The 23,700-nt window shown below is 39.5% G+C and overlaps 1 protein-coding gene across 11 annotated transcripts in view; it reads right to left on the bottom strand.

The window, feature by feature from the left end:
* ARID1B (AT-rich interaction domain 1B) overlaps positions 1 to 23,700 on the bottom strand; it is a 296,599-nt gene that overhangs the window by 28,840 nt on the left and 244,059 nt on the right. For 4 of the 11 annotated variants that reach the window (XM_017739507.1, XM_017739511.1, XM_017739510.1 and 1 more), the window contains 3 exons: positions 12,610 to 12,761; positions 5,521 to 5,630; positions 4,627 to 4,785 (listed from right to left, as the gene is read on the bottom strand). In XM_017739507.1, the coding sequence (XP_017594996.1) occupies positions 4,627 to 4,785; positions 5,521 to 5,630; positions 12,610 to 12,761 (421 nt within the window). The remainder of the gene's footprint in view (positions 1 to 4,626; positions 4,786 to 5,520; positions 5,631 to 12,609; positions 12,762 to 23,700) is intronic. The other 7 variants (XM_017739513.1, XM_017739514.1, XM_008637893.2 and 4 more) reach the window with 3 other exon arrangements.

Raw genomic sequence — 23,700 nt, 5'->3', positions numbered from 1 at the left:
CCCTCCTTTGCCTTTTCCTTACTTTGAACTGAAGACAGACTATTCTCATGTAAACAGAAACTCATTCCTAGTTGAACATCTCTAAAGAGGACCCTCACTGTACCTCACAGATGCTACAAAACCACCCACTTTGTCCATGTCCCCACATAGTGGTGAGGCCTGGCACTCGACACCATGGAAGAGGGATGCAGCAGAGCAGAAACCCACTGCCAATGATTTCACCATTCATCTTGCATGTTAGCCTGGAAAATATGACAGACTCTGTATCTCCTTCCAGCTATCAGCTGCAACTTGGCAACACCAGAAGAGAGTCAGGAGAACAGAAACATGAAGCCAAGGGGGGTGACCTAGTGGTTCCATGAGCCATTGCTGCTCTTTCCAGTGAATGGATATCCATTTTAATTAAATAAATACCCTCCTTTAAAGTTTTCTGCCTTGCTGACATTGTAACTTCTTCACAGCAATCCTTGCTACAGACAGATATGATTACCTTTCTTACAAATGAGGTGCATGCCTGAATTTACTTGAGCCAGACTCGGTAGCGTTACAACTCCTACTGAAGTGAGAGTCAGGGCTAAACTTGTTTTATCAATACTAAGTGGCTGGCAGGAAAGTACTTTGACATGAATCCTGCAGATCATGCAAAGGAAGCACAAACTGATTCTGTAATAGCAACCAATTTACTCAAAGCATCACTTGCTGTGTATCAGGGTGTCCAAGATCAGTTTAACTCTTTGCAACAAATAACACTTTGTCAAAGTTTGGGAGGTTTTTTTGGGTGGGTGGAAAGGGGGAAGTAGGGAAGTCATGTTGCTACTAATTTGATATTGTAGTGAGCACTAGATACATGACCACACAGGCTTGAACAGTTTAATGAACTGGAGCTATCCCACTACCTTTTGCAGTAAGTACAAAGTTACTCTCTCTACTGGTCGCCAGCATCAATTTTAATCTGACACTTAAGATGCCCCAGAACTCTTAACAAAAATGAAGGTGGGAAATTCCAGCTTTTACCCAGCAAATTTTCTATGTGCTTATATTCTAACATACGAGGCAACAAAATAGTTTGTATTTCATGTTATGGTGAACCAGGATTAAGAAAGTTCAGATTTACCAGTTTTAGGATTTCACTTTTATATGTTAAGATTCACTTTTTCAAATCAGATTCAGAGCAGAAGGAAAACTGTTAAGAATTTTTCATTCCGTATTTTTCTACTATACATCTCAAATGATGCTGCTTTTCAGCAGTGTGGCAGCAAGCTCTAAAATGACAGTATAATCTGAAAACTTTTCACAGCTTACAGAAGGTAAGAAGTGTTTCTTACTGTGTGAGCTTTCAGGTTGTCATGCTTTATAAAATGGGTGCAATTTTCTTCTAAAATGAAATGTTAACTTTAGAAGAATGCACTGCAGGGAAGAATGCTATTCCTCAAGAGTAAAGATCTTTTTCTCTTCTCTATTTTTATAAATGTAAACGTATAAAAATGACAGATTTGTGCAAGCTAGTCTACACACAAACAAACTTCAGTTTCACATGGGCAGGTTCAGCTAGAAGCCTAAATTCACCTATAAATATTAAATATTAACCCTTATAAAGCGATAGTTTATAAGAAAAAGACCCCATTGTTAATTAAAATGAGCACATCCCAGGCAATGCTGGAAGAACACTGATCATGACCTTTTCTTCTGTTAAGTATGTTGATAATTTTGGTGATAGAAGAATGCCAGTGCAAGCCTGTGGCACATATCTTTACTGATTTAGTTGTATCCTACTCTGCCCGCAATCCCCAGCACTCTTCCACGATATACTGGCAGTGTTTAAATGGGTGATTAAAAAAACTCCACCAAAGTATATGGATATCAAAGCCAATTCCCATATTAAATCTGTTGAACCCCATACTTTCTTTTCAATATACCTACCCACTATTAAAACTGTATTATACGCAGACCCTTGTATGGTGAGTCTGCAGAATCCTTCAGAGCAATACAAATTTCTGTAGGAGTTATTTTCACATGAAAGGCAGTAGGTAGTTGCTTCTGTACAAAGCTTTAAGGATCTATATTTATAGAATTACCTACTGTTCACTTCCCCCACTTCAATGAAGAATTTGCCAATATTACATGTATTACACAGACCTCTTTTACTACAGAACAGAGCGTGCATACACAGGCAGCAAAAACTGCCAAAGTTCAATCCGTGGCAGAGGCTTGTGCAGGACACAATCCTCTGTCAAGATTTTCTCCTGAAGGACTCTGGAGACCCCTCCCAGCTAGCACCATGGAGGTGTAGCACTGTTCAGGTGTATTCACTGTCATGTTCATGGGTACCTATGGACAGGGAACAGCAATTTACAAGGTTTTCGTAAGCTACTGTTTTACTCATGTTGCAGTGACCCTGCGTAGTTTACACCCACACTTGAAATGTTTCTTTTAAAGAATTTTAAAACTACCTCACCAGTGTCAGGGATGCACATTATATGCAAACTTGGCATAGCAGAAGTGTCCTTTTCCTGATATACCCAAAGAGGCCTCAAAACCTAATGTTCAGCAGTTCTTTCTCCCCATTTTCTCATGCCTCACTTCCGCACAAAGCAGCTGAAAGAGAGGATCCACTTAGTAGGATCACAGGAATACCTTGAAGTGAATCACAGACCATTCACCCCTGCTTTTATGCTCTACTGGAATGGACAAGTTGTAGCACATGAAGCAGCTTTGGGATTTAATGAACCAATTCAGGCTGTTTTCAAGTGTAACGAAATGCCTGCAATCAATCGTTCCAGGCTATGTCAGGCTGCTGTTAAAATCGATGAAGTTATCCAATCCACTGGCCTTCATAGGTAAAAAGGGATCAGCTCATTTGCAGCACTTATTTTGCTATCATTCCAAAGCACTGTATTTATCCATGTCTAACTGAAACTTTTGGAGAGAAGGACATCCAGAAGAAATTGAAAGCACAAACTTTCCTCATGTATTTTTTCCAATGTTATACTCTGGCAATAACCTATACTTTATTTACATGAAAAAATCTCCACGTGTTCCTGATGACTCCAGGATTTGCTACACAGTTTATGCAATGAGCTCAGGAATGCATTATTGTTTGGTTGTAGAGGAAGCACTCAATGTGTTAGACAGCCTGTGCTATAACTCTCTTGCCTTCCTCCAGAAAACTGCCCAAAAGCAAGACCCCAAACATTACTACAAAGAAAACTAACAGAATTTTTGATATCACACTTTCACAAATGCTGTTAAGAAAAACATGAAACTTTGTGGGATCAAGTAACATCAGCTGCCTTCTGAGACTCAAAGTTGCTGTCAAATAAACATCCAAAGATTAAAGTGGTGCATTTCATGCCATGCTGCCCCCTTGCTCGGGGGATTCAGTAAATGTCTGTTTTTTTGGATGGTTAGATCTCTTACCCTCTGACTGGCCTTCCTCTGTTTGCCCTGAGACACACTCTTTAACATATCACTTTGTAAAAATTGTTATCAAAGAATTATTGCTAATTTAAGTGCACTTTAACATTAGGGAAAACCCCCTTTATAATTCTGCACAAGAATATGTTTCACTATTTTTCTACAGAGAAATTGCCATCATTTCTGCTTTTGATAAAAAGGAGTAAGAGAGGAACAACATATACATTCTTAATTATAAAAAAAAAAAAAACAAAGCAAAAATGACCAAGTGGACATTTGCTCCCCATAGACCGACCACATCATCTTATGTCTGCATTCTCTTTTCTATATATGTATATAGATTTTCTAGGTGTGCGCATATATAGAGATAGAAAGATAGATGATGAAATTTGGTTTTAGCTCCACACATCTCTCTCAGGTTTTTCTTTACAACCTGTATGAGAATGATTAAACATTACTCATCTAAAAAAATAGTTTTCTAAAAATGTACATGCATCAGGGTCTTTGCAGCTTATAATCTGGGTTATTTCAAAATAACCAAATGAAGCAAATTAGAAACAATTTTGGTTTAGACTGTGCCCTGACAGCCTAATGGCTGTATTTCCAAATACACAATTCGAAATTAAAAATCTTCCAAAAATATAAATGGCAGTTTTTCTGTGGTGCTGAGTCTGTAATTTAACTTTTGATGGGTATTAGTTTCAATAGGGGAGAATACTTCTCTTTTTTGTTTGTTTTTGTTTTTTTTTTTTTTTTCCTAAATAATCCTAGTAAAGACAAGTGCAGCAACCAGAGTGAAGTCAGTTGTGTGAAGGAGTTTGGGCCCAGGAACAGAAATGGAATTGTCCTTAACAACACAGTAGGCATGCTTGGAAGCTGATGCATTACAGGAAGGATGTTTTCTCCACAACAACTGCTGTTTTACCAGACAGCACACTTGCATGATGCACACAATTTTACTCTTTCTTATTTCCAAGTACTGTTGGGACAAATTTTGCCCTTGGATAAGCATGCTCAGGCCCCACTGAAGCCAGGCAGTGGAACTTACAGTCATGTGTCCGAGAGCAGAATTTGTACCCAGTGTTATAAAGAAAGAAAACTGTTTAGTGGATAAATAATAAAGAAAAGGAATTTACAAAACAAACAAGCAAGCATTAAAATATAATTAATTACAAAAAATAAACGAAAACCAAAATAACCAGAGCCACTTACAGGGCTTGATGGAGTCTTTGGCCAGCCTGGGCTGCTAATGCTATCACTTTCATCTCCATGAAATGAGGAGATGCTAGCAGAGCTTGGGGACATTGGGGAAGGGACTGGCAGGTTGCCTGGGGTTGGGGGCTGAGAAATACCCTGAGAGCTGTAGCTATCCTGTGGTAGAGGAATAAAAAAAAAAATATGACAAAGGCAGGGCAAACTTTATTAAAAACAAAAAAAATACATCCAGTTTAACAGACTGACCAATTTTTATATATAAAATATATATAAACAGAGAGACACATACAGAAAACACACACATACAGAAATATATTTATATATATATAAAAGGTATTAAAACAACATTGTTAATTAGTATAATTTGGAAAGTTTGCTGGATGCTTGGCTAAAGTCACTAAGCCACCATGCTTACTTCAAGCTCACATGAAATGCTAAGCATGGGTTTCCCATTATGAAAGAAAGAAACAAAAACAAGCTGTTCACCTTATTTAATCAAATAAGGCAGGAAAGCAAAATATTAAGGTATGTTGCTGCTGCTGAGGTGGCCAAAACAGGAAGCTATAACTGAAGGCAGAGAAAAATGGCTGCAAGGATTGCAATCAGGCAAGACCCTTCTTTCCCACCCACCTGGCACAGCCAAATCCCCACGCAACTTTTGGCTTGGGATGCTTTGCCCCCACAAGTTAAAATGCCATAAGAACTAGTAACTTTCAGATCCACACAATGAAGGAAAAAAAGAAAAAAAAAAGAAACAAACAAAGAAATTGCACGTGAATGGAAAGGCATGCAGGAAAGAACAGAAGTGGGTAGGCCAAAACCAGGAGATGAAGGACAAGACAGCAGACTTCTGCGGGCAGAACCAACACCACGTGCGGAGGTGGTAAATACCTTTGACTTGCTCTCGGGTTGGGGGGCTCCTTCTTCTTTGCCATCTGCTTTGAGAGGAAGGGGTAGTTTGGACTCACCAGGTGTCATCATATCTGCAAGACCCATAGGTGCTAATCGAAAACAGGAGAAACAGTTAAGCATGACTATGTTTGGCTTTGTAGGAAAAAACACGCTTCCTGCTGCAAGGTTGTAGCGCCACGTGAAGGAGAGGTTTTCCCACCTCTGTCCTGTTATTCCAGCATCTGGAAACCTGGAAACCTCCTCAGCTGAATTGCAGAAACAAAGGAGAATGAACAAGAAGAGAATACAAGCACCATGCAACAACAACCACCACCACTTTACAGAGTAGAATTCATTCTTCCTGCTGCTCGTGCTCTTCAACTGTCTCTGCATTTGACCACAACATTTCAACAAAAGTCTATTTGAATTACTGCTCTCTCCCTTTAGCAGTAGACAAATATAAGTGAAAACAATGTACATTTTGCTTGCTATGTTGAATCCAAGAAAAAGGCTGAATTTTCCGATTACATCTGTATTAAGGCTGGTGTCCAGCAGATAATTCCTGCCCCTACTGACTTCAAAATGAATGGCTCAGCCACTGTGAGCCTTAACTACAGAATTACAAGCTGTAAACTGCGCTCTGTTGGAGAACCAGCACTCAGCTTCCTCCTCCTGCCAAAATGAGGTGGGACTATAACGAACACACAAATGTCTTTCTCTGATAATGGCATGCAGTTGCTTCCCAGGGGTGCAAGGAGTTTAAGGGTTTTTTTTATTTGAAGATGCAAGTGCCAAGTATAGTATTACTGCTGCAGAGCTGCTGGGTTCCTGTAGTTCTAGAAAGATGCAAGAAGAAACATTCAGACAAATAGACAGAAAATACTGGGCAGAGCAGATGCTAGGAGGTGCCATGACATTGAATCAATGCAAATAACCAGAAAACAGCAGCACGACATCAGGTGATTCTTTGCCTGCTGAAAAGCATGTACACAGCATTTGTGAAAGACTGGATTACCTTCCCTTTCTCTCTTTTTAATCCCCCTCATGCCCTTCTTTCAAAGGATATGAGTTAAGAAAAACATACAGAATAACCTAAAAGACAATAAAAAGGAAAAAAATATATATTGCAAATGTCAAAATGTAAGAATCAGCAAAGCATCATTGTCTTTATCAGAGTAGTGTGGCTCGCAAAATGACAGTGCTGGCTTGCACCAGGCAGCAGGCACACTGCACCGCGAGCCAAAGATAGGAGGGGGAAAAGAAGCTTTAAAAATACTTCACAGATTGCCCACTACAAAATGATTATTGCACATATTCATGTATTACTATGTTTTAGAAAATAATTAGTTTTAATTACAGCAGTGAGAGCATGAGCAGGACTCTAGCGAATACGCTGGCAAGCTTTGCAGTGCTAATTTGCTAATATCTTTAGCATCACTGCAGGTTGAGACTCTGGCTCTGCCAAAAAAACCTACCCAGCCATGTGCCATGTGAGTTTACAACTGTATGCTCAATATTCAGCTTTGAACTGCCGGTGTTTTTCATGGGCACATTTTCTTGTTTTTTCAAAGCACATTTGTAGCCCAATCAAGCCCTTAAAGTCATCACAACACATAAATCATAATTGAGATTAAAAAAAAAAATTACTTGCAATACTTCAGACTTCAAGAATTGGAACAAAAAGGCTTTTACAAGTGATGCAGCTGCAGAGAAAAATCTATTGGGATCAGCTAAAAATGCTGTTATTTTTATGTATGTGTGTGAAATCTCAACAAAACAGCCAGTCAATATGCTACTGGGAAGTCAGCATCCACTAAGCATTTGATTAGTATGCATTTTGCCCTTATATTCTGCTTGAGGAGCTGGGGCAGCTTGTGACCATTCTCAAGTTAAGGATGGCAGCCTAACATGTTCTAGTTTCGAATTCACAATTAAAAAAAAAATAACTTTTCTTTCAGAGATTTTAAAAAAGTTCTATGTTCAAAATGGTCAAATATATGCCACAGTGTGCTTTCAAACTGGGATGCAGAACTGTTATACAAAATCCATTTTAACAGTTAACACATTTCATGCTGTGAAAGTGCTAAAAAAGAAGTCTTGGGTATTAGTTTCAAAGCAAGCAAAGCTGACCCTTTCCCTATAAAGCAATTTTAGAGAGGTCGAACAAAGCAAAGTTAATGATGACACTTCTTCACCAGAATTCTGCATAGCTAAATCCTCTGCTGATATCTCACTTTTATGTAGTTGGAACATCATACTTCTATTACAAAGAATTTAAAAATTGTGTCCACTTCTGGTAGTCCTGTTTCCATCAGAACTCCCTTATGAAATCTCTGTTCCAGACGGGCTTAAGTTAACACCTCATATAAAGGGCTAGTAACTCCAGTCTGCAGATTATCACAAACATTCTGACTCTATTAATCATGCTTAGAAATGTAAAAATACAGGTTCATTTTGGTTTTTGACTATTTATTTTTGGCATATGCAAATGTAACTATCAGAAGTTGGAGACAATTTTGAAAAAAATAATAAAAGTTACCCAAATTCTGTTTCACTTTTTGTTCTAAATTATTTAGTTCATCTACATTCTTTCTTTCTACCTCTAAGAGAAGAACTGCAAGCATTTTACTGGCAAACTGCAAGGTTGTCTATTATCCCTATAGCTTTTACCCAAGATGTTTCCACAGCTATTTTTCTATCTGCTGTTGAAATGCTGTTTCATAACTTCTTGCTAACATACTCTCCAGCGATTTGTGAGAAGACATTCTTTCACTTTTTTTAGCTAAGCGGTACAGCAAGAACATTGTTTTGACCCTTTCTGAGCAGTGAAATACTGTTATTGTCACGAAACTGCTAAAATAAGACACAGTCTCTTTCTACACAGGTACTAATAATTCTGCCTGTGAAGTGCAGACCAAAGGATAAAACATTGTAGAGAGGAGGATAACAGGGAAAATCTTGACTCGAAAAGTGTTGTGGCGTACTGTGAATAGGTTTCAAGTACTAGCCTCTGGCTTATTATAAGAATGTAAGAGGTAGAATGATTTCAAAAAGCAAGTATAGGTCAAGGTCCTGAATTAACTATTCCACACTGAATTTAAGGTACTCAAAGGCAGATATTGACATGAGTAAAACTGCAGCAAAGAATTCTTTTTTGCTAAAGGCTGCTCTACCAGTCCCAGCAGACGATGAAATACTGTAGAAGCAGCAATATACAAACATTGTTTTTCTCTTTATTGCTAGTGCAATAACAAATCATGCTCTACAAAACAGAATACTCCCTCCTTTGTAGGACATTCCTTTCCCCCTTCCAACCCTAGCACTCTCCCTCTGCAAAAAAAAAGAGAAGAAAAAACAAAAGCAGCGAATTAGTGACTGTGGAGTTGACGAGAGGATCTCCACTGCTTTGATGCCCACAGGAAAAACAGAACAGGGACAACAGAAGTGCCTGATGTCCTGCCATGAATGATCCTCCAGCTCTGGGGACAAGGGCACCCCAGGGTTTGATTTGATTCCTTTAGTGCAAAAAATTTTTCCTAGAATTTCACGTTTTATGTGAAGTATTATGATGTTAAAAATTAATTGGGAATAATAATACCCAGAAAAATAAAGGTTTCAGTAAGACAGAGGTACTGAAATAAGGAAAGTATCCTTGAGCAGTAAGGAGATTAATGCCTTTTTATTGGTTTGCCCATCTCCAGAGGTAGCAGAGATTGTGAATGCCAGTTTCTGTGCAAGAAAAATATGGAAACCTGTGAGATATAAACTTCATATTGCTTCTTTTTAAAGATAATTTTCGCTAGAATTAACAAAGCTCACAGCATGATCTATACTGGGGGTTGTAAGTTTCCTGTTTATTATATGCATTTTTAAACCTGGAACTTGAAAAATAGGGGGGGAAAGTCTGAAATATATATGGGTAATTTGAACTCATATAACAAAAGGACAGTGGAGGTTATACAGTTTTTCTGAATGGCAGTTTGTTCCATAATTGTGAAGGGATTCTGACACCTTTTCCCTGAAGCTCTTGTTATTGTTATGAATGGAATACTCTATTAGAAGGATCTGTCTTCTTTGATCTCGTAATTTCTGTGTTCCTAAACCACTCTGCATCAGCAGAAGCTGGTGATCTGCTGTTTGATCCACAGTCACTGCTGAAGTACGAGGATGCATAACTGCATTTTCCTTTCAATTGTGACATTAATTAAAAAAAACTAAAGACAAAAGGATCAACTGGTAATGAGGAGTTATAAATACTACTAAAAATGGGTGACAAAACCAGTGTTAGACATAGCTGTACTGAGGCTCCAACACCATATGAAAACAATTCCATCAGTTATCAGCAATCTTCTTCTATTTTAGAGTAAAACCTAAAAGTGCATTTGATTGAAGTGAAAGACCCACCTTCCTCCCTCATATCAGGCAACACAACTGCACCCTCCAAAACCCAGACAACCAAGAAACAAACTTCTCCTTATTACTTGCCTTGGGTTTTCATTGGCCTCTAACTGAAACCACAGTTGTTCATGCCCAGTGTATGTAAGCAAGTTAACCAGCGCCTTCACTCCAGCAGCAGCCACTCAGCTGCACTCTGTTTTGGCCCTCCATGTGGACTGAACGCTGGTTTATCTGACAGATGTATGATTTTACACTAATGGGGCAGGAAGGAAGGGGAAGCTAAGGAGCCATATAGCTGAACTGGTCTTCCTGCCACAGAAAATCCTGTTTTCAAGCCCCTAAATAGGTATCATGTGTAGGTTCTCCACCTCATCAAATGCAGGGCCAGAGCTGACCCTAAAGTGCACCCCCAGCTCAAGGAATTATCACTAAAAATATGGTATTTACACTTGGCTTAAGCTTTCATTTTTTTGACCAAATCAGAAGGATGAGTCATGATAGGGGGAAATTAAGCATTCCCACTGTATTTGCCCTCAGCAGTGTATCCACACCTAATTTTCTTTATTCGGTGTTGTGTGTGTCCATTTCCTCCCCAACATTGTCTCTTGGAGGCCTGTAAAGCAATTCTAGATGCGTGTCTGCTCCCACGCGGACTGAAAGAGGTGCACTGAACTCCTCTAGTTCATCTCATACTTACTTTCCATTGGGTAATCTCTGAATTAATAAAACTGGAACAAAAGAAAACCTCACAAATGCACTGGCAGAAAAAACCCTGATAAATGTTTAAATTATTAAAAATCCAATATTTCAGAATGCATAACACAATAAAAAGAGTATGACTACCCCATACAAAAGACTGCTAGGATAAATGGTCTTGCATTGAACAGATTTCCACTGTATGAAATAACGAATGGCTGAATTATCTGAACAAAAAAACCTCTGTGAATCTTCCTTTAAACTGGTTATTCCTTAGGAATACATAAATCTTCTTAGGCAGGGCACTCTGCCATCTGTTTGCTGTTGGTTATTTTTGCAGCTCTGGGGGCCAACGGAAAAGGGTGGAAAAATTACTTCTGCTAATAGCAAAACAGAATTTATAGCACAGTTTCAATGCTCAGAAGTAATTTTATTTCAGCAAGCCAGACAAAACACATAACTAGACAAACAAAACATAATATTACCTGGGACAGCTCTGGTGGGGAAAAAGCAAGCTATTATCTAATGCTCTTTTCAATAGCTTGTCCCTCTTCATCCAGATGGTGCAGTGTGCTGTCTGGGCTAGCCAACAGCTTCCAGGCCAGCACTGGAAAAAGCCTTTTTTTTTTTTGTTAATTTCTCTCTCTTTTTTTTTTTTATATCTTACTGATTAGCAGCTTCCTTTCTGCTTCTTCAGCTAACCAAAATGGTAACATAATGTTCTTGAAATATAAGACACTGTTCAGTGTCTCAGCAGCTCCTATGTAGAGGAAAGAAACTCTCTGGACATACTAGACACTAGCATCTCACTGTGGCCATTTTCTTCCAAAGAAGCAGGAACATAATAGAATTTACAGGGAGAAAAGACGGAAAGATGCAAAGGATGAAGGAAATACACAGGCTAAGAGGGGTAGAGAAAAAGATACCAAAGCCAAGGCTCTTGGTAAGACGCAGTTTAGGTAGTAAAGCATTTCTACAGAAATAACAGAAGTAGAAACAAAAACAACTAAGAAACAACATCATATTACCTTAGCACAACCTATTCAGCTTTCTGAAAAAAACTTCAAAAACCCCAACATTTCTAAAAGGGATAATGTAATCAGTAAAGCATGCACAGAAACTCCATGACTGGAATAAGTATTTGGGAGGATCCGCTTCAGGGTCATTGAAACTCCATCCAAACACAGCCCAATCAAAGAATTGATCTTTGCTGAAGTATTATCTTGAAGGAGGTAATTGTTAGGAATTCAAGCTGAATATGGACCATGAAGCACATTTGCACAGAACTACATTCACCTGTCTTCAGAGACACACAGAAAGCTACAAGCAATTCTGAACTCGTAAGTCATGATATGAAGGATAAATCCAGGAGCTACATTGAATATGCCCTTTTCCTTTTTTTCTTTTTCTTTTTTCCAAAAGGAAGTTATGATAAAATTTTATAAACTGATACTTAAATAAGTAAATGAGGAAACCCTATATGAATTTTGGAATAGTAAATATGGCCTATGTTTTTCAAACAGAATAATTATGTTAAGTGCTCAACTTACAGCATCTTCAAGTCAGAGCAAGTGCTCATCTCTTTTTTTAAATGACTACCACATTAAATATCTGAAATTGCAACCTTAGCAAGTAAGATGCTGAAAAACAAAAGCAACCTCTTAAAAGAAGTTATTCTCCTTCCCTTTCCTGCAGACACATACACACAAATATACATACTGGCTAGTCAACACCTATGTCAGGCTGAGTCTGAGTGACGCTGGACTCTGTGTGCATCAGCACTGTATGCATCTACGTGCTGTGCAGAAGGACTTAATGAAAAATGTATGAGTTACTGTACAAAAAAAAGGCGCGTACCTTAGCCTAATTTCAAATCACTCCAAACTACCCAACAGGGGTGAATCAAATGAAGAAGGATGTTCCCCTGCCACCAGCCCTGGGCTGACACTGTTAAGCAGGTTTATGGAGAAAGGTCACTGCTGGAAGGCTACTCACCATTACCTGTTGAACTGTTCACCATGTTAGGTGCCATGCTGTAAGGAGGAGCTTGCGGGTTCATCAGGCCAGAGCTGTTGTTCATCGGCTGAGTGTAGGGGGAGCTGGATCCCATAATGCTGCTCTGATTCATGGCAGGAAAATTGCCTTGCCTAGGAGAGGAAAGCACACATACAATATCTCATTGCATACCTCATTGCTGAAGATGCTGTGGTTTGTCACAGAGCACATCACCTATTGTTTGTAAGGAGAAAGCAGGCAATTAGTTCATTTTACCTACGTGGGGAGTTTGAATTAGTCTTGAGCTAGTTACCATACATGTGAAATAGAATTGGACTGAAGACTAATTTCAAGAGAGGTATACAGAGTCTTTCTGTGTCACCACCAATTGAAAGAAAAATACAGCTCACATTATACCCTATGAGTAGACACCAATGTGATCAGGAGTCAAAATTAGAACCTAGCACTGGCATAAAAAAAAATCCAGCGCATTGCCATTCTCACCATTTTGACCATGTAACAGCAACCCTCACCTGCCTGAGCTTAATAAAAAGCAAAATGACCAAAAGAAAAATGGGTACCATAGACTCAGTTTCTGATTTTTGCATCTGTTGTTATTGCGTTGGACAGCGTTCATCCGTATGTGTCATCTATGTCCAATCTTTCAAAAAACTCCATACATATTCCACTTTGCTGAAACAAGAAACCTCAGCAGGACTATTTTGCTTTTGAAAATTTAATCCCGTATTTGTTTAACGCTTTTATAACTGAGACTTAAATGTCTCTCAAAAACGGCCCTAAATGAAGCCCTTGTATAATTCTCCACACATTCAGATTCTCCACATACTCAGACCAAGTATTTTTAAAGACTAAAACTTATCTACTTTTAAGTTCTAGAAAGTATCTAAGTATGCTTGGTACCTGATTTGTCAAACTCTGTAGATTAACTGAGGCACAAGGAAGAAAATAATCCAATCGAAGTAAGCACAGTAACCCAATGTAATGCATGATTCACTTAAAAAGTAACCTTTTATTCTTTTAATCCATAAAACAATTACCTACCTTTTCTTAGTACAGTTGAAGACTGCATGTATTATCATATGTATATGAGTTAGACTTAAACATATAAAATCATATCTATAAATAAGAACACATGGAAAAAATACTTACTTTTATATTCATAGGAAAATACATAGGAAAATACAAAACTCAGACCTGTTTCTTCAGTGTGCCCCCTGTAAATTTATGCTGTTTTTCCAAATAAAAGAAACAAGAAAGCAACCACCCTTTTACACAGCTTTAGTACCTGTCAACTTTTATTTCCTTACAAAAACGAAGCACTTAATTTCATCCTACACAAAGGGAAAGCTGAATGTCTTGGTAGCAAGATGAGAGTTTTAGTAGAAATTCTGCTTTTAATTATTATACAGTATTCAAATGAAAAAAGACAATTCCAAAATTAAGAACCCTGAGTAACTTCAGTGGCTTCTTGTCTTCTCCAAACTCATGGCAGATTCTTAACACAATTGGCAGAAGCAGATTTCTTTTTTAGGAGGTATAGGAGGAAGACCATTAAAGCACTATTTGGCCTAATTTTTCTTGACACATTGTGAATTTCTTCAAAGGAAAAGAGAACGTGTTATCTAAATAAAGCATCTTTTTCCAAGTCAGTTTTGTCCTTTGCTCTCTGAAGACAAACTTTTCTTCACTCTTGCAAAGAGGCAAAGGCTTTCTTTTGATATGAAGGAGATAACTGCCATACAATGTCATTTCCCAGATGAAGCTTGCAAGGAGAAGTGGAGGGAAAAGATTTAAAATGCACAGTGGTGCAATGCTCCAAGGGAGAATTACAAAGGGAAAAGAGAAGAGCAGAACCATTTGGCAACAACTTTAAATTATTTCAGTCACACAGTCAAGCTTTTCTTATGTAAATACTGTATCTTAAACATCCCCACCCTCCTTTTTTAGCTGAAAAAAACTATATTTCAACAAATGCAGTTAACCGAAAAATGCTTTCTACACTGGATAAGCAAGATCCTTTCTGTTACTAGGTAAAATTACTAGTGAAGATGAAAAAAATGTGCAAGTGTATTTTCACAGTTTAAAAAAGAAGTAATAGATTTTGAGAGGTTCTTTTATGGACTAAGGCTAGGATTCTGGAAAAGGCAAGTCCCTACAGGTATCTATCTCCTTAATGTGCTCCTTTTACTTTAAAAATACACAGGAGACACACACCTTGCAGGTAAGCTGAAATTGGTCCTTACCTACTAATATTTCAACACTATTACTTCCTATAGCATGTGTATCTTCTAAGCTGTGGGGCTGTTCATTGTCTCAAACTGAGGTACAACCTGTTTCATGTTACCCACTATGGACATCAATCTCAATTGCAGCTCATGCAAGCATATTGCTGTACAACAGCTTTAAATCAAGAAGTAGGAAACTATTTCCAGTTTAGACGGAAAGTGGAAATTAAATAAAAAAGAATATACTGGCTTTGGCCAGGGCAGCAAGAAAACAACTGAAGTCTAAAAAAATTGCTTCTGTACTCAGAAGAACCTGAATGGCAGAGCCTAATTCTGAAATTTCATCTGGCAAGGCAATACCTTTCCCTTTCATCCTCCTATGTAATGCTGCACTTGGAACGGACACAGCTCTCCATCTCTGGAAAGAGCCCAGCAAGTGAAAAGACTCAGCACCATCCCTGGCAGGACTTCGTCCTTTCCCGGCCCCCTGTCAAAGCCCTGACCCGCAGCACGCGTGAGCTAATTCAGTAATGCTGAAAGGACATCCTGCCAGAGTAAATGCTGTTTTATTCTGAGATCGGGTGCAGTGAGCAGTACAGAGCTCCTCCACATATTATTTTGCTCTATGATGGTTTGGAATGGAAAGTTTTCTTTAGGGAGAAATAATCAGGTATTACTTCAGCCTTTAATTCTCACTCCACAGTAGGCCTCCTTTGAGTAAAGACTGCCGACTGTGACAAATTGTGCTGCATCAGTGCTATAATATGAAGTGGAGTCCATTAAGAACTGAGCTGAGATCACCAAACTCATTTTGATTAACCTCCAGGTCACTAAACACTTATAAATATGTTACACAGCAGCTGCTAAACATATTTATATATGCTTAAGGTCACAGCATCATCTGTTGGTTGTTGGAGTTAAGTCAAAAATCTTATGTTTCCTTCTGTGCTGCTTTTAGTTAAGGCATATCCAACATACTACAGTACCAGACTCTCTCCTACATCTCCCAATTCCCTCCTCCATTTTTCCGGGGTGCTAAATAAAAATCAAGCCTTTTAAAAACAGTCTGCTGTGCATGTAGTGACATCTAATGGCAAAAATTCAACTGTCCAGCTATGAATTTTATAGCAGAACAAACCCAGCTAAGTAAACAATTTTACAGTATTTGCCACATAAACACCAAGGGCTGGGTTGTTTAGGGACAATGCAATTAGGAATAATAGGAAGAAATTAAGAAAAGAAACACTTAAGTTTAGTATAATGAAAAGATGTCTTCATGGTGAGATACAGTTACCCTCCAAGGGAATGAAGGAAACGTCAGCACCTGACATGTCTGCATGCAGGCAACATGTTAGAAAACATACTGGTCAGAGAAACCCTGCATTGTGTATGAGCTAGAGTATCTGCTCTTGCAATACCTTGATCCCAGATAATGTATTTTTCCCATTTAGAAGAAAAAGCAGCCAGGCCAATAGAAATTTGGGATTATCCTATCAATTTAAACTCAGTCTCTAAGCCTACAAGTTTTTTTTCCTGCTCTCCTGCTACAAGTAGATCTTCAAGAATTCAGCAGTTGTAAGAGATTTAAAGTGGGAAGAGAGGATCTGCTTGCTTTCTATGGCTTATTTACTCTGTTGACAATTTAACAATGCATAATGCCAGAGCCAGTTGTTATGCTTGAGGAAAGGGCTGCCACCTCAGGGGACCTGGACAAGCTGGAGGAATGTGCTGACAGGAACCCTGTAAAAGTCAACAGGGACAAGCGCAAGGTACTGCACCTGGGAAGGACAAGCCCCCTGCAGTGGTGCCAGCTGGGACTTGACTAGAGGGAGCAGCTTTCCTGAAAAGTCCCTGGGCATCTTGGCAGATAGAGCTGAGTGTAAGCCAGCAGACTGTCCTGGCAGCAAAGAGGGCCAACAACATCCTGGGCTGTGTGATGAGGTGCAGAGTTGGGAGACGGAAGAAACTCTTGGAAGGGATGGAAGGGATCATCCCCTCCTTCCTCAGCACTTGCTGGACTCCATCTAGAGTATCAAGTTCAGTTTTGGATTCCCCAGAAAAGAAAAGATGATAATAAACTAGAGTGAGCAGTGAACGAACCCCTTAGATGGCCAGGGCTTGAGCACTCACCCTGGAGGGGCTGAAGGATAAGGCCTCATTCAGCCTGGGGCAGACAACTGTCAAGAGGAACCTACAGCAGCTCCATAGCACCTAAAAGAAGGTCAGCAAGAAGAGGAAACTGGCCTTTTCACAGTGGGCATGGTGGGGGACAAGACACACTGGGCAAGAGTGAAAACACATTAAGTTCAGACTGGATGCAAGGAAACCATTTTCCCAGTGAACACAGTGAGAGACTAGATCTGGAGGCCCAAACGGACTGGGCAATCTCTGTCTTTGGAGATTCTGAAGACTCGACAGGATAACGCCCTAAGCTCTAAGCTGAGCCTGATGAGGAGAAGGTTGGACTAAATGTTCCTCCTGAGGTTGCTTTCCAGCTTGAATGATCCTATGATTTTAGCTTGTCAGCTTCACTGTGCTGTTGACAGTCTCGTGTACTCCTGGGTCCATAGTACAACTGCTCAAATTCAAACCATTTCCTTTTAAGAGGTTCTTCTGATCTTTTGCTTTCCTTCATTTGCCATCTACCCAAAGCTTAATCTGCATTTAATCTCTTTTCTCTGCAAAACAAGCAGCATCAGATCTAATTGTGTCTTCTGAGCTAATGCAGAAGTCCATGTATTTAAGAGGAGGAGTTGACATGCAAGATCTGGTCATCGTTAAAAAGCAGAACAAAGAAATTGTTAGAAAGAGCAGCACTGACAATACACAGAAGCACAAGTGATCACAGCTGCTGAGCAGTCTCTTATACTGAAATGCCTTCCTTTAATTGGACCTGAAATCCTCACTAAGTTTTACATGTTGTCTCCAACTGCTACACAGAAGTCACTCTACAGCCCTTGTGCTTAATACTTCCTGATATGTGATTTAGTACCTCCTCAGATTTGTCACCTTATGCTAGACTTATACTGTCATCTTCCTTCTTATTGAATTAGTATGAATTCACTACAAAATTGAGTTCAGACGTATATGTGGTTTAGCTATGGACGATGACAGAAATGGATTATGCTTCACAAGACAAGAAATGAAGACACAACTTTTCATATGGAAACATGTCAAAGCTCAGGTTGTTCCTGTGTACAGAGAGATCAAGTTCTAAAACTTTCTGTGGATTTCCTAAGAGGCATCTGATGCCTTGTATTCTTCTCTCAATCTGCAACACTGGAGCAAAGCCCTTTGTACAGCCAGAAAAAAGTGATCCAGCTTCTCTATGAGCCTTGTGGCAGCCTGAGCACAGGAGGTGAGTCCAACATGGAAATGTCTAGGGAACAGAAGAAAGCTTCAGAGGTGGAGAGTTTAGAAGTGATGGAAGTGAGGAGATTCTGGGCCATAAGAAATGGAAATGAAGGAGACAGTAGAAGGAAATTAAGAAGGAAAAAGGATTGGGAGCATCCTCACTAGGTGCCAAAGATTTTTAGGGCCAGGAGGTTGGTAGGTACGCAGGAGAAAGCAGATAAAACAGAGATGCAGGAGAAGGAGCAGGGAGAGATGCACAGAATGCTGCTACTCCTAGGGCAAACACAGGTTACGGTCCCTCTAGCACAAGTGGAGCCTCTCAGCCAGATACACCTGAAGGAAGGAAGGGATTCACAGGGAAGCTTCCAAAGCAGGGTGCTACCAGACATGTGCCTTCCCTCAGCTCCTCAGCTCGTGCACCCTGCCCTGAGTTAGGCCAGGCTCTGATATGGCCACATTGGCCAAACGCTGGGGGAGCCCCAGTCCAAATGTGGCACAATGGGGTGATGCTGAAGGAGCCGTGCAACAGGGACAAGAGCAGAGATGGGGCACACAGCTCAGGTAGGGAAGAGATGGCACTGAGTCACACTGCACAAATCCTGGTGGTCACAAACTCGTATCAGTTGTTAGTTAGGTACTTGGGCACTGTGCTTCCTGACACTTGCCACACAGTGCGCCTAATGTAGGGATCTCGCCCAGTGATGTTGCCCTAGGTGTGAGACCTGAGAAATTATCCTGTTACTGTGACCTGGCCACCTGAGCAATTGGCTCATGAAAAAAAAATGGCCCACAAGTTTGCCATTTCTGCTCCAGATCTTTAACCTACATCAGTTTTGCAGTCAATGCACTGCAGCACCTCAAGGGAGTAATTTGTGTAAACATTTTAAAAGAAACATTTTTTCTTTTAATGCTGACACACTGCTAAGGTGGCTACTTGATTACAAACTGTGAAAATGACTGCGTTAGGCTGCACTCACAAATCACAGTGTACTGACCAAATTGCCCTGTGCTTATCTGTGCCAGGTCTGCAGCATGACAATATTTCCTCTCTCTTTTAAATGTCAAAGTATGATTTGGGGGGCTGTTATTTAAACACACTGACCTGCACAATAACCAGAAGTACTTTATTTAAATCTGTCTTGAGCTGGGACTAGCCTTAAGCGCTTATAATCTGTCACACTTTGACACCAAATGGGTTATTATAATGAGAGTAATTCAGGAGTGAGACCTGTGAATGCTTTCTCCCTGGAGAATTTACACATAAACATGTGCAGGCAGATACATATGCTTTTTTGTTATGGATTTTCCTTCTTGCTACATTATGGGCTTCCTTGGAGAAGTGAAACCATTTCTGTTGTCAGTGGATATGGGAGAACTGAAGGAGGGAGAAGAGAGCAAGGGAAAATAAACCCCAACATTGCTTACTTTGTTCTGCCTGGAGGTTCATAGTACTCTTAGCAAAGGCCAAGACAAATGAAGCCTGAATATTGGCTTGAGCAGCTACAAAATGGCATTGAAGGCAGTTCCCATGTGAACAAAACAAACAAATTTAACATCACTGTATCTGAAAACAAAGTATCATCTTCTAGTTAGCTGCTACTAACTATACTGCAAGTATACTAGCCTGGACTTACATGTCCTCCTCTGTTCAGTGGGGAAGCTCAGCAATTGTAACAACAAAGTTTTAGAAAAACAACCACGAAAGCTGCTGATGTGACAGGTATTAGGGCTGCCACAAGACTTTTTGCCATTTTTCAAGTTAGAAGGAAAGCGAAAATTTTAGATTTGTGCATGTGTACTTGTGTGCAAATGGAAGGCCAAAGTTCTGAAATACACTGACAAAGCACTGGCACACACAAATGAAAAAGCATCCAGATTTGTACTGAGGGGTGTGTGTGTATGTGTGTCTGCTGACAGGAGGTACACAGAACTAACACAAAACTGTTCTTCTCAACAATCAGGCCTAAATGGCAACGCTAAAATGGGGGAATATTTTCAGCACTGTAATTATGTGATAGTGCAAATTGTCATCCACTGCAGTCGGACTGCTTACACTGACTGTTTTCTTCGTCTGGCTGATCCAAAGATTATTGTGCAAGATACTTTTAAAAAGAGTAACAGAAATAGCCTTTCTAAATATATTATTTTTCTTCTGATTTACACAAATACTTGTGCCTTTAGCATCATCTCCATTGCTTAGATTTTACTACAGAACAATCAAGGAGGGGGGAGAAACTTAAAAATTAGTTGTTCCTACCACACTGATTCAATGCTGAGCTGCTTAGCAAAACAGTCACAAAAACTTATTGTTTGTTTACAAGCTGTTGTCATCACATTAACCATTTTTCCAGTGAAAACATCTGCCTGACAGGCTACCTACGTGGTAGCCATTTAAAGCCCAACAGAACAGGAGTGTCATACCACATCAAACTCTTGAATAGCAACATAAGAGGCACAATGTAATTCACGAGTAATGATGTTAATAACAACACAACTACCCAACATTTGCACAGCTGAATGCATGCTGAGATCAGAATAAATCTCCCTATCCTGTTTTACAGATAATAAAAACTGAGGAGGAGATCCAAGATTAATAATGATCTAAAATAAGGCCAGAAGAATAATAAAGTAGTTGAATACAGTGAGGAAAACACAGCACAAGTCTATTAAAAATAAATCCTTAACTTCATTTGATCCTAATGACAGAAGGGTGTGTGACTGAAAAGCATTTAGTGATAGTGAAATATTGTAGGGTTTTGTTTGTTCGTTTGTTTGCAGGTTGCAGCTATTTGATTTTCTTTTTATAAAGTTCCATTTGTGTTAATTAAAGTGGTTTTGGTCTGAATTTCATGGTGACCACAGCATTTGGTCACCACTCCTCAAACCCACAGGGAACCCCTGAAATGCCTTTATTGCACAGCATTCTTGCAAGTGCAGCAACACTTCCATATTTGAATTTATTTGTGTAAGAACAAACTAAGCTCTTGGTATTCAGTGCAACCTGTACTGGATAAATAGAATATAATGCTGTGTGACAGAAAGCAGAGAATGACTGAAAAGTGGGCCAAGTCAAATGGCTTGTAAACTCATCAGAGCTCTGCTCTTGGTAACCTCTGCCAACCTTCCCCACACATGGATTTGTATAGCAGCTCTAACAGCAACTTGCTTGCACAACTGTCCCCATCAGATGTGATATCTGAACACTGAGGGGATACATTTCTTAGCCCAAGTGGAGTGCGTGATGCATAAAAGAGGGCTGCTTTAATCTGTCCAGCAAGCAGGAGCATGCATGAACGGGTTTATAGGGAAAAAAAGAAAGTTGCCCTGTATGGCATGATGCTGTCAATCTGAACCAGAATGTCAAGAAGGGTGATTTAGTTTAGTGTGACTTGATATCAAAATGAGAATGACTCATACAACTCTCACTATGCATCTTCTATTTCTGTGCATGTTTATAAATAGCTGTATTAAAAAGTCGGAAGGCCCTATGAACTCTCTCCCAGAAAGATTACTTGAATGTGGCAAGAGTCTGTTCCCAGCACATAAACAGTCAGAAGGTCACCAAAGTGTGGTGCTAAAAAGCTACAGAAAATTATTCACTCACTCAGTTTCCTCTGGTGGGACACTGTCTTGAGAGAGGCTCAATCCCTGAGCTCCCTCATCTTTCACCCGGGGATGCTGTCTCCCACCACCATGTTCAGTCACATCCTCGCCTTGCTTTTGAGCACCTTGGACTGCACTGTGCTAGCAACCAACTGAAAATCTAATAAAATCCTCATCATTTCATGCCAGCTCTTCAGTGTATTTTTTCATAGTAAAATGTCATCCGGCTGACAGCAGGATGCTGAATGCAACTGTGCATGTGCAGCAGCATGGTGAGGAAGTTCTCCAGAGGGATTTCCCAGCAGACATGTTTTCACTCACCTATCTTTGCCCAATGGCCTGGAGCAGTTATATGTTTATCAATATTATTACCAGCACTGTTACCATCAGTCTCGGCTCTCTGGCACACCGGGCAGTTTCACAAGAGCAATGTAGTGCACATGACAGCATGATTTCAGTTGGCTCTCTTCTTCATCTTTGTCTCAACAGATGCCTGAAACCTACTGCAACCACTGCAACAGGTATTTAACGTGTTGGTAAGATTGACAGCCATCATTAAAAAAATCTCATGCTGTTAGGTTATTATTTAATATGATTCTTACAAGGCTACTTATATGTCCAGCTAGAACGGGTGCTCCCATCTGAGCTCATCAACAAAGTGAAGGGTTCTTCCCACTCATATTTCCCCAGGCAGCATTGCTAAAAAAAATTGTTTATTTTTCTCTCAAATATCACCACTGTAAAAGAACCTAAAACCTTAAACCCCCTTTAAAACTAGAAACCCTCCTACCATTTTTTATGTCTCTCCCTTTCTGTCACAAGAATCTTAGGCTGTTCAATCACAGTCTTGTACTTGCACAGTGTTATGTGCCAAATCACACAGTGCAGTCACAGAATTAGCTTTCTTCATGAGTCCCATTAAACAGATGGCTATTCTTCTATTTTGTTTTGGCTTTTTTTTTCCTAACCACTTCTGTGATTTAAACTAGTAGATCTTCTGACAGACTGTGTAAACTGTTTCCTCATCTGAAATAGTTTTTGTTGCCTAAGAAAGAGTACTCAATCTAAGATGCTCCCTTATTCTTTATACAATACCAATTAATGAAGTACTGCATTCTTAATTTCCTGAAGATCATATTTTAAGGTACACAATTTCTGTGTAACATCTGACCCTGAGGCGAGGCAGAATGTCAATAAACTACACGAAGTCCTACACTGCAATTCTGTTTCAAAATATTTACTCTTTCTACAGAGGGCAGTGAATCTCCTACACAACCAAATCAAGCCAAAAATAATCTTGACACAATACTAATCGAATTAGAAGTGTCTCTGAGGTAAGTGAAAATTCTCATTCATGACTGAAAATCATGCTTCCTTCTCAACACACTCCTGCTTTTACAATTTAAGAATGGTTACTCTCTGAAGGAGGAAAAGAGTAGGACTCTTGAGGTCTGTGGTTAATCTCTAATGGCACGAACAGCATACAGCAGTCGACTTGATTGATGAGTCCAAAGAAGAAAAAAATGCTTCCCCAAATCACTGGTTGCCTGCAAGAGCTCTGCGGCATGGTGACAACCAGGGCTCCAAAATGATGGATTTACCTTTTAGTAAAACAAAATTCCAGATAAAAATGTATTTCTCTTAGTCTCCCACAAGAAATGGCTATGGTTAGCTCAGCATGTAAAGTTTCTTCCAATTCTTACATGATTTTATCAGCAATTTTGAGCTGATCCATAAAATGCATCTCCATTTAAATAAAATAATCACAGAAGATTTCTAGCTTTCCCTGTACAATAATAAATACATATAAGCTGAGCTGAACTTCCTCCTTCCTAATACATTATAGAAAAAAGTCATACATGATTCTGCTTTGAAAAGTAAAACACAA

Source organism: Corvus brachyrhynchos, unplaced genomic scaffold (assembly GCF_000691975.1).
Source record: "Corvus brachyrhynchos isolate BGI_N302 unplaced genomic scaffold, ASM69197v1 scaffold14, whole genome shotgun sequence".
Lineage (NCBI taxonomy): Eukaryota > Metazoa > Chordata > Aves > Passeriformes > Corvidae > Corvus > Corvus brachyrhynchos.
This window is presented reverse-complemented; position numbering and strand designations above follow the sequence as displayed.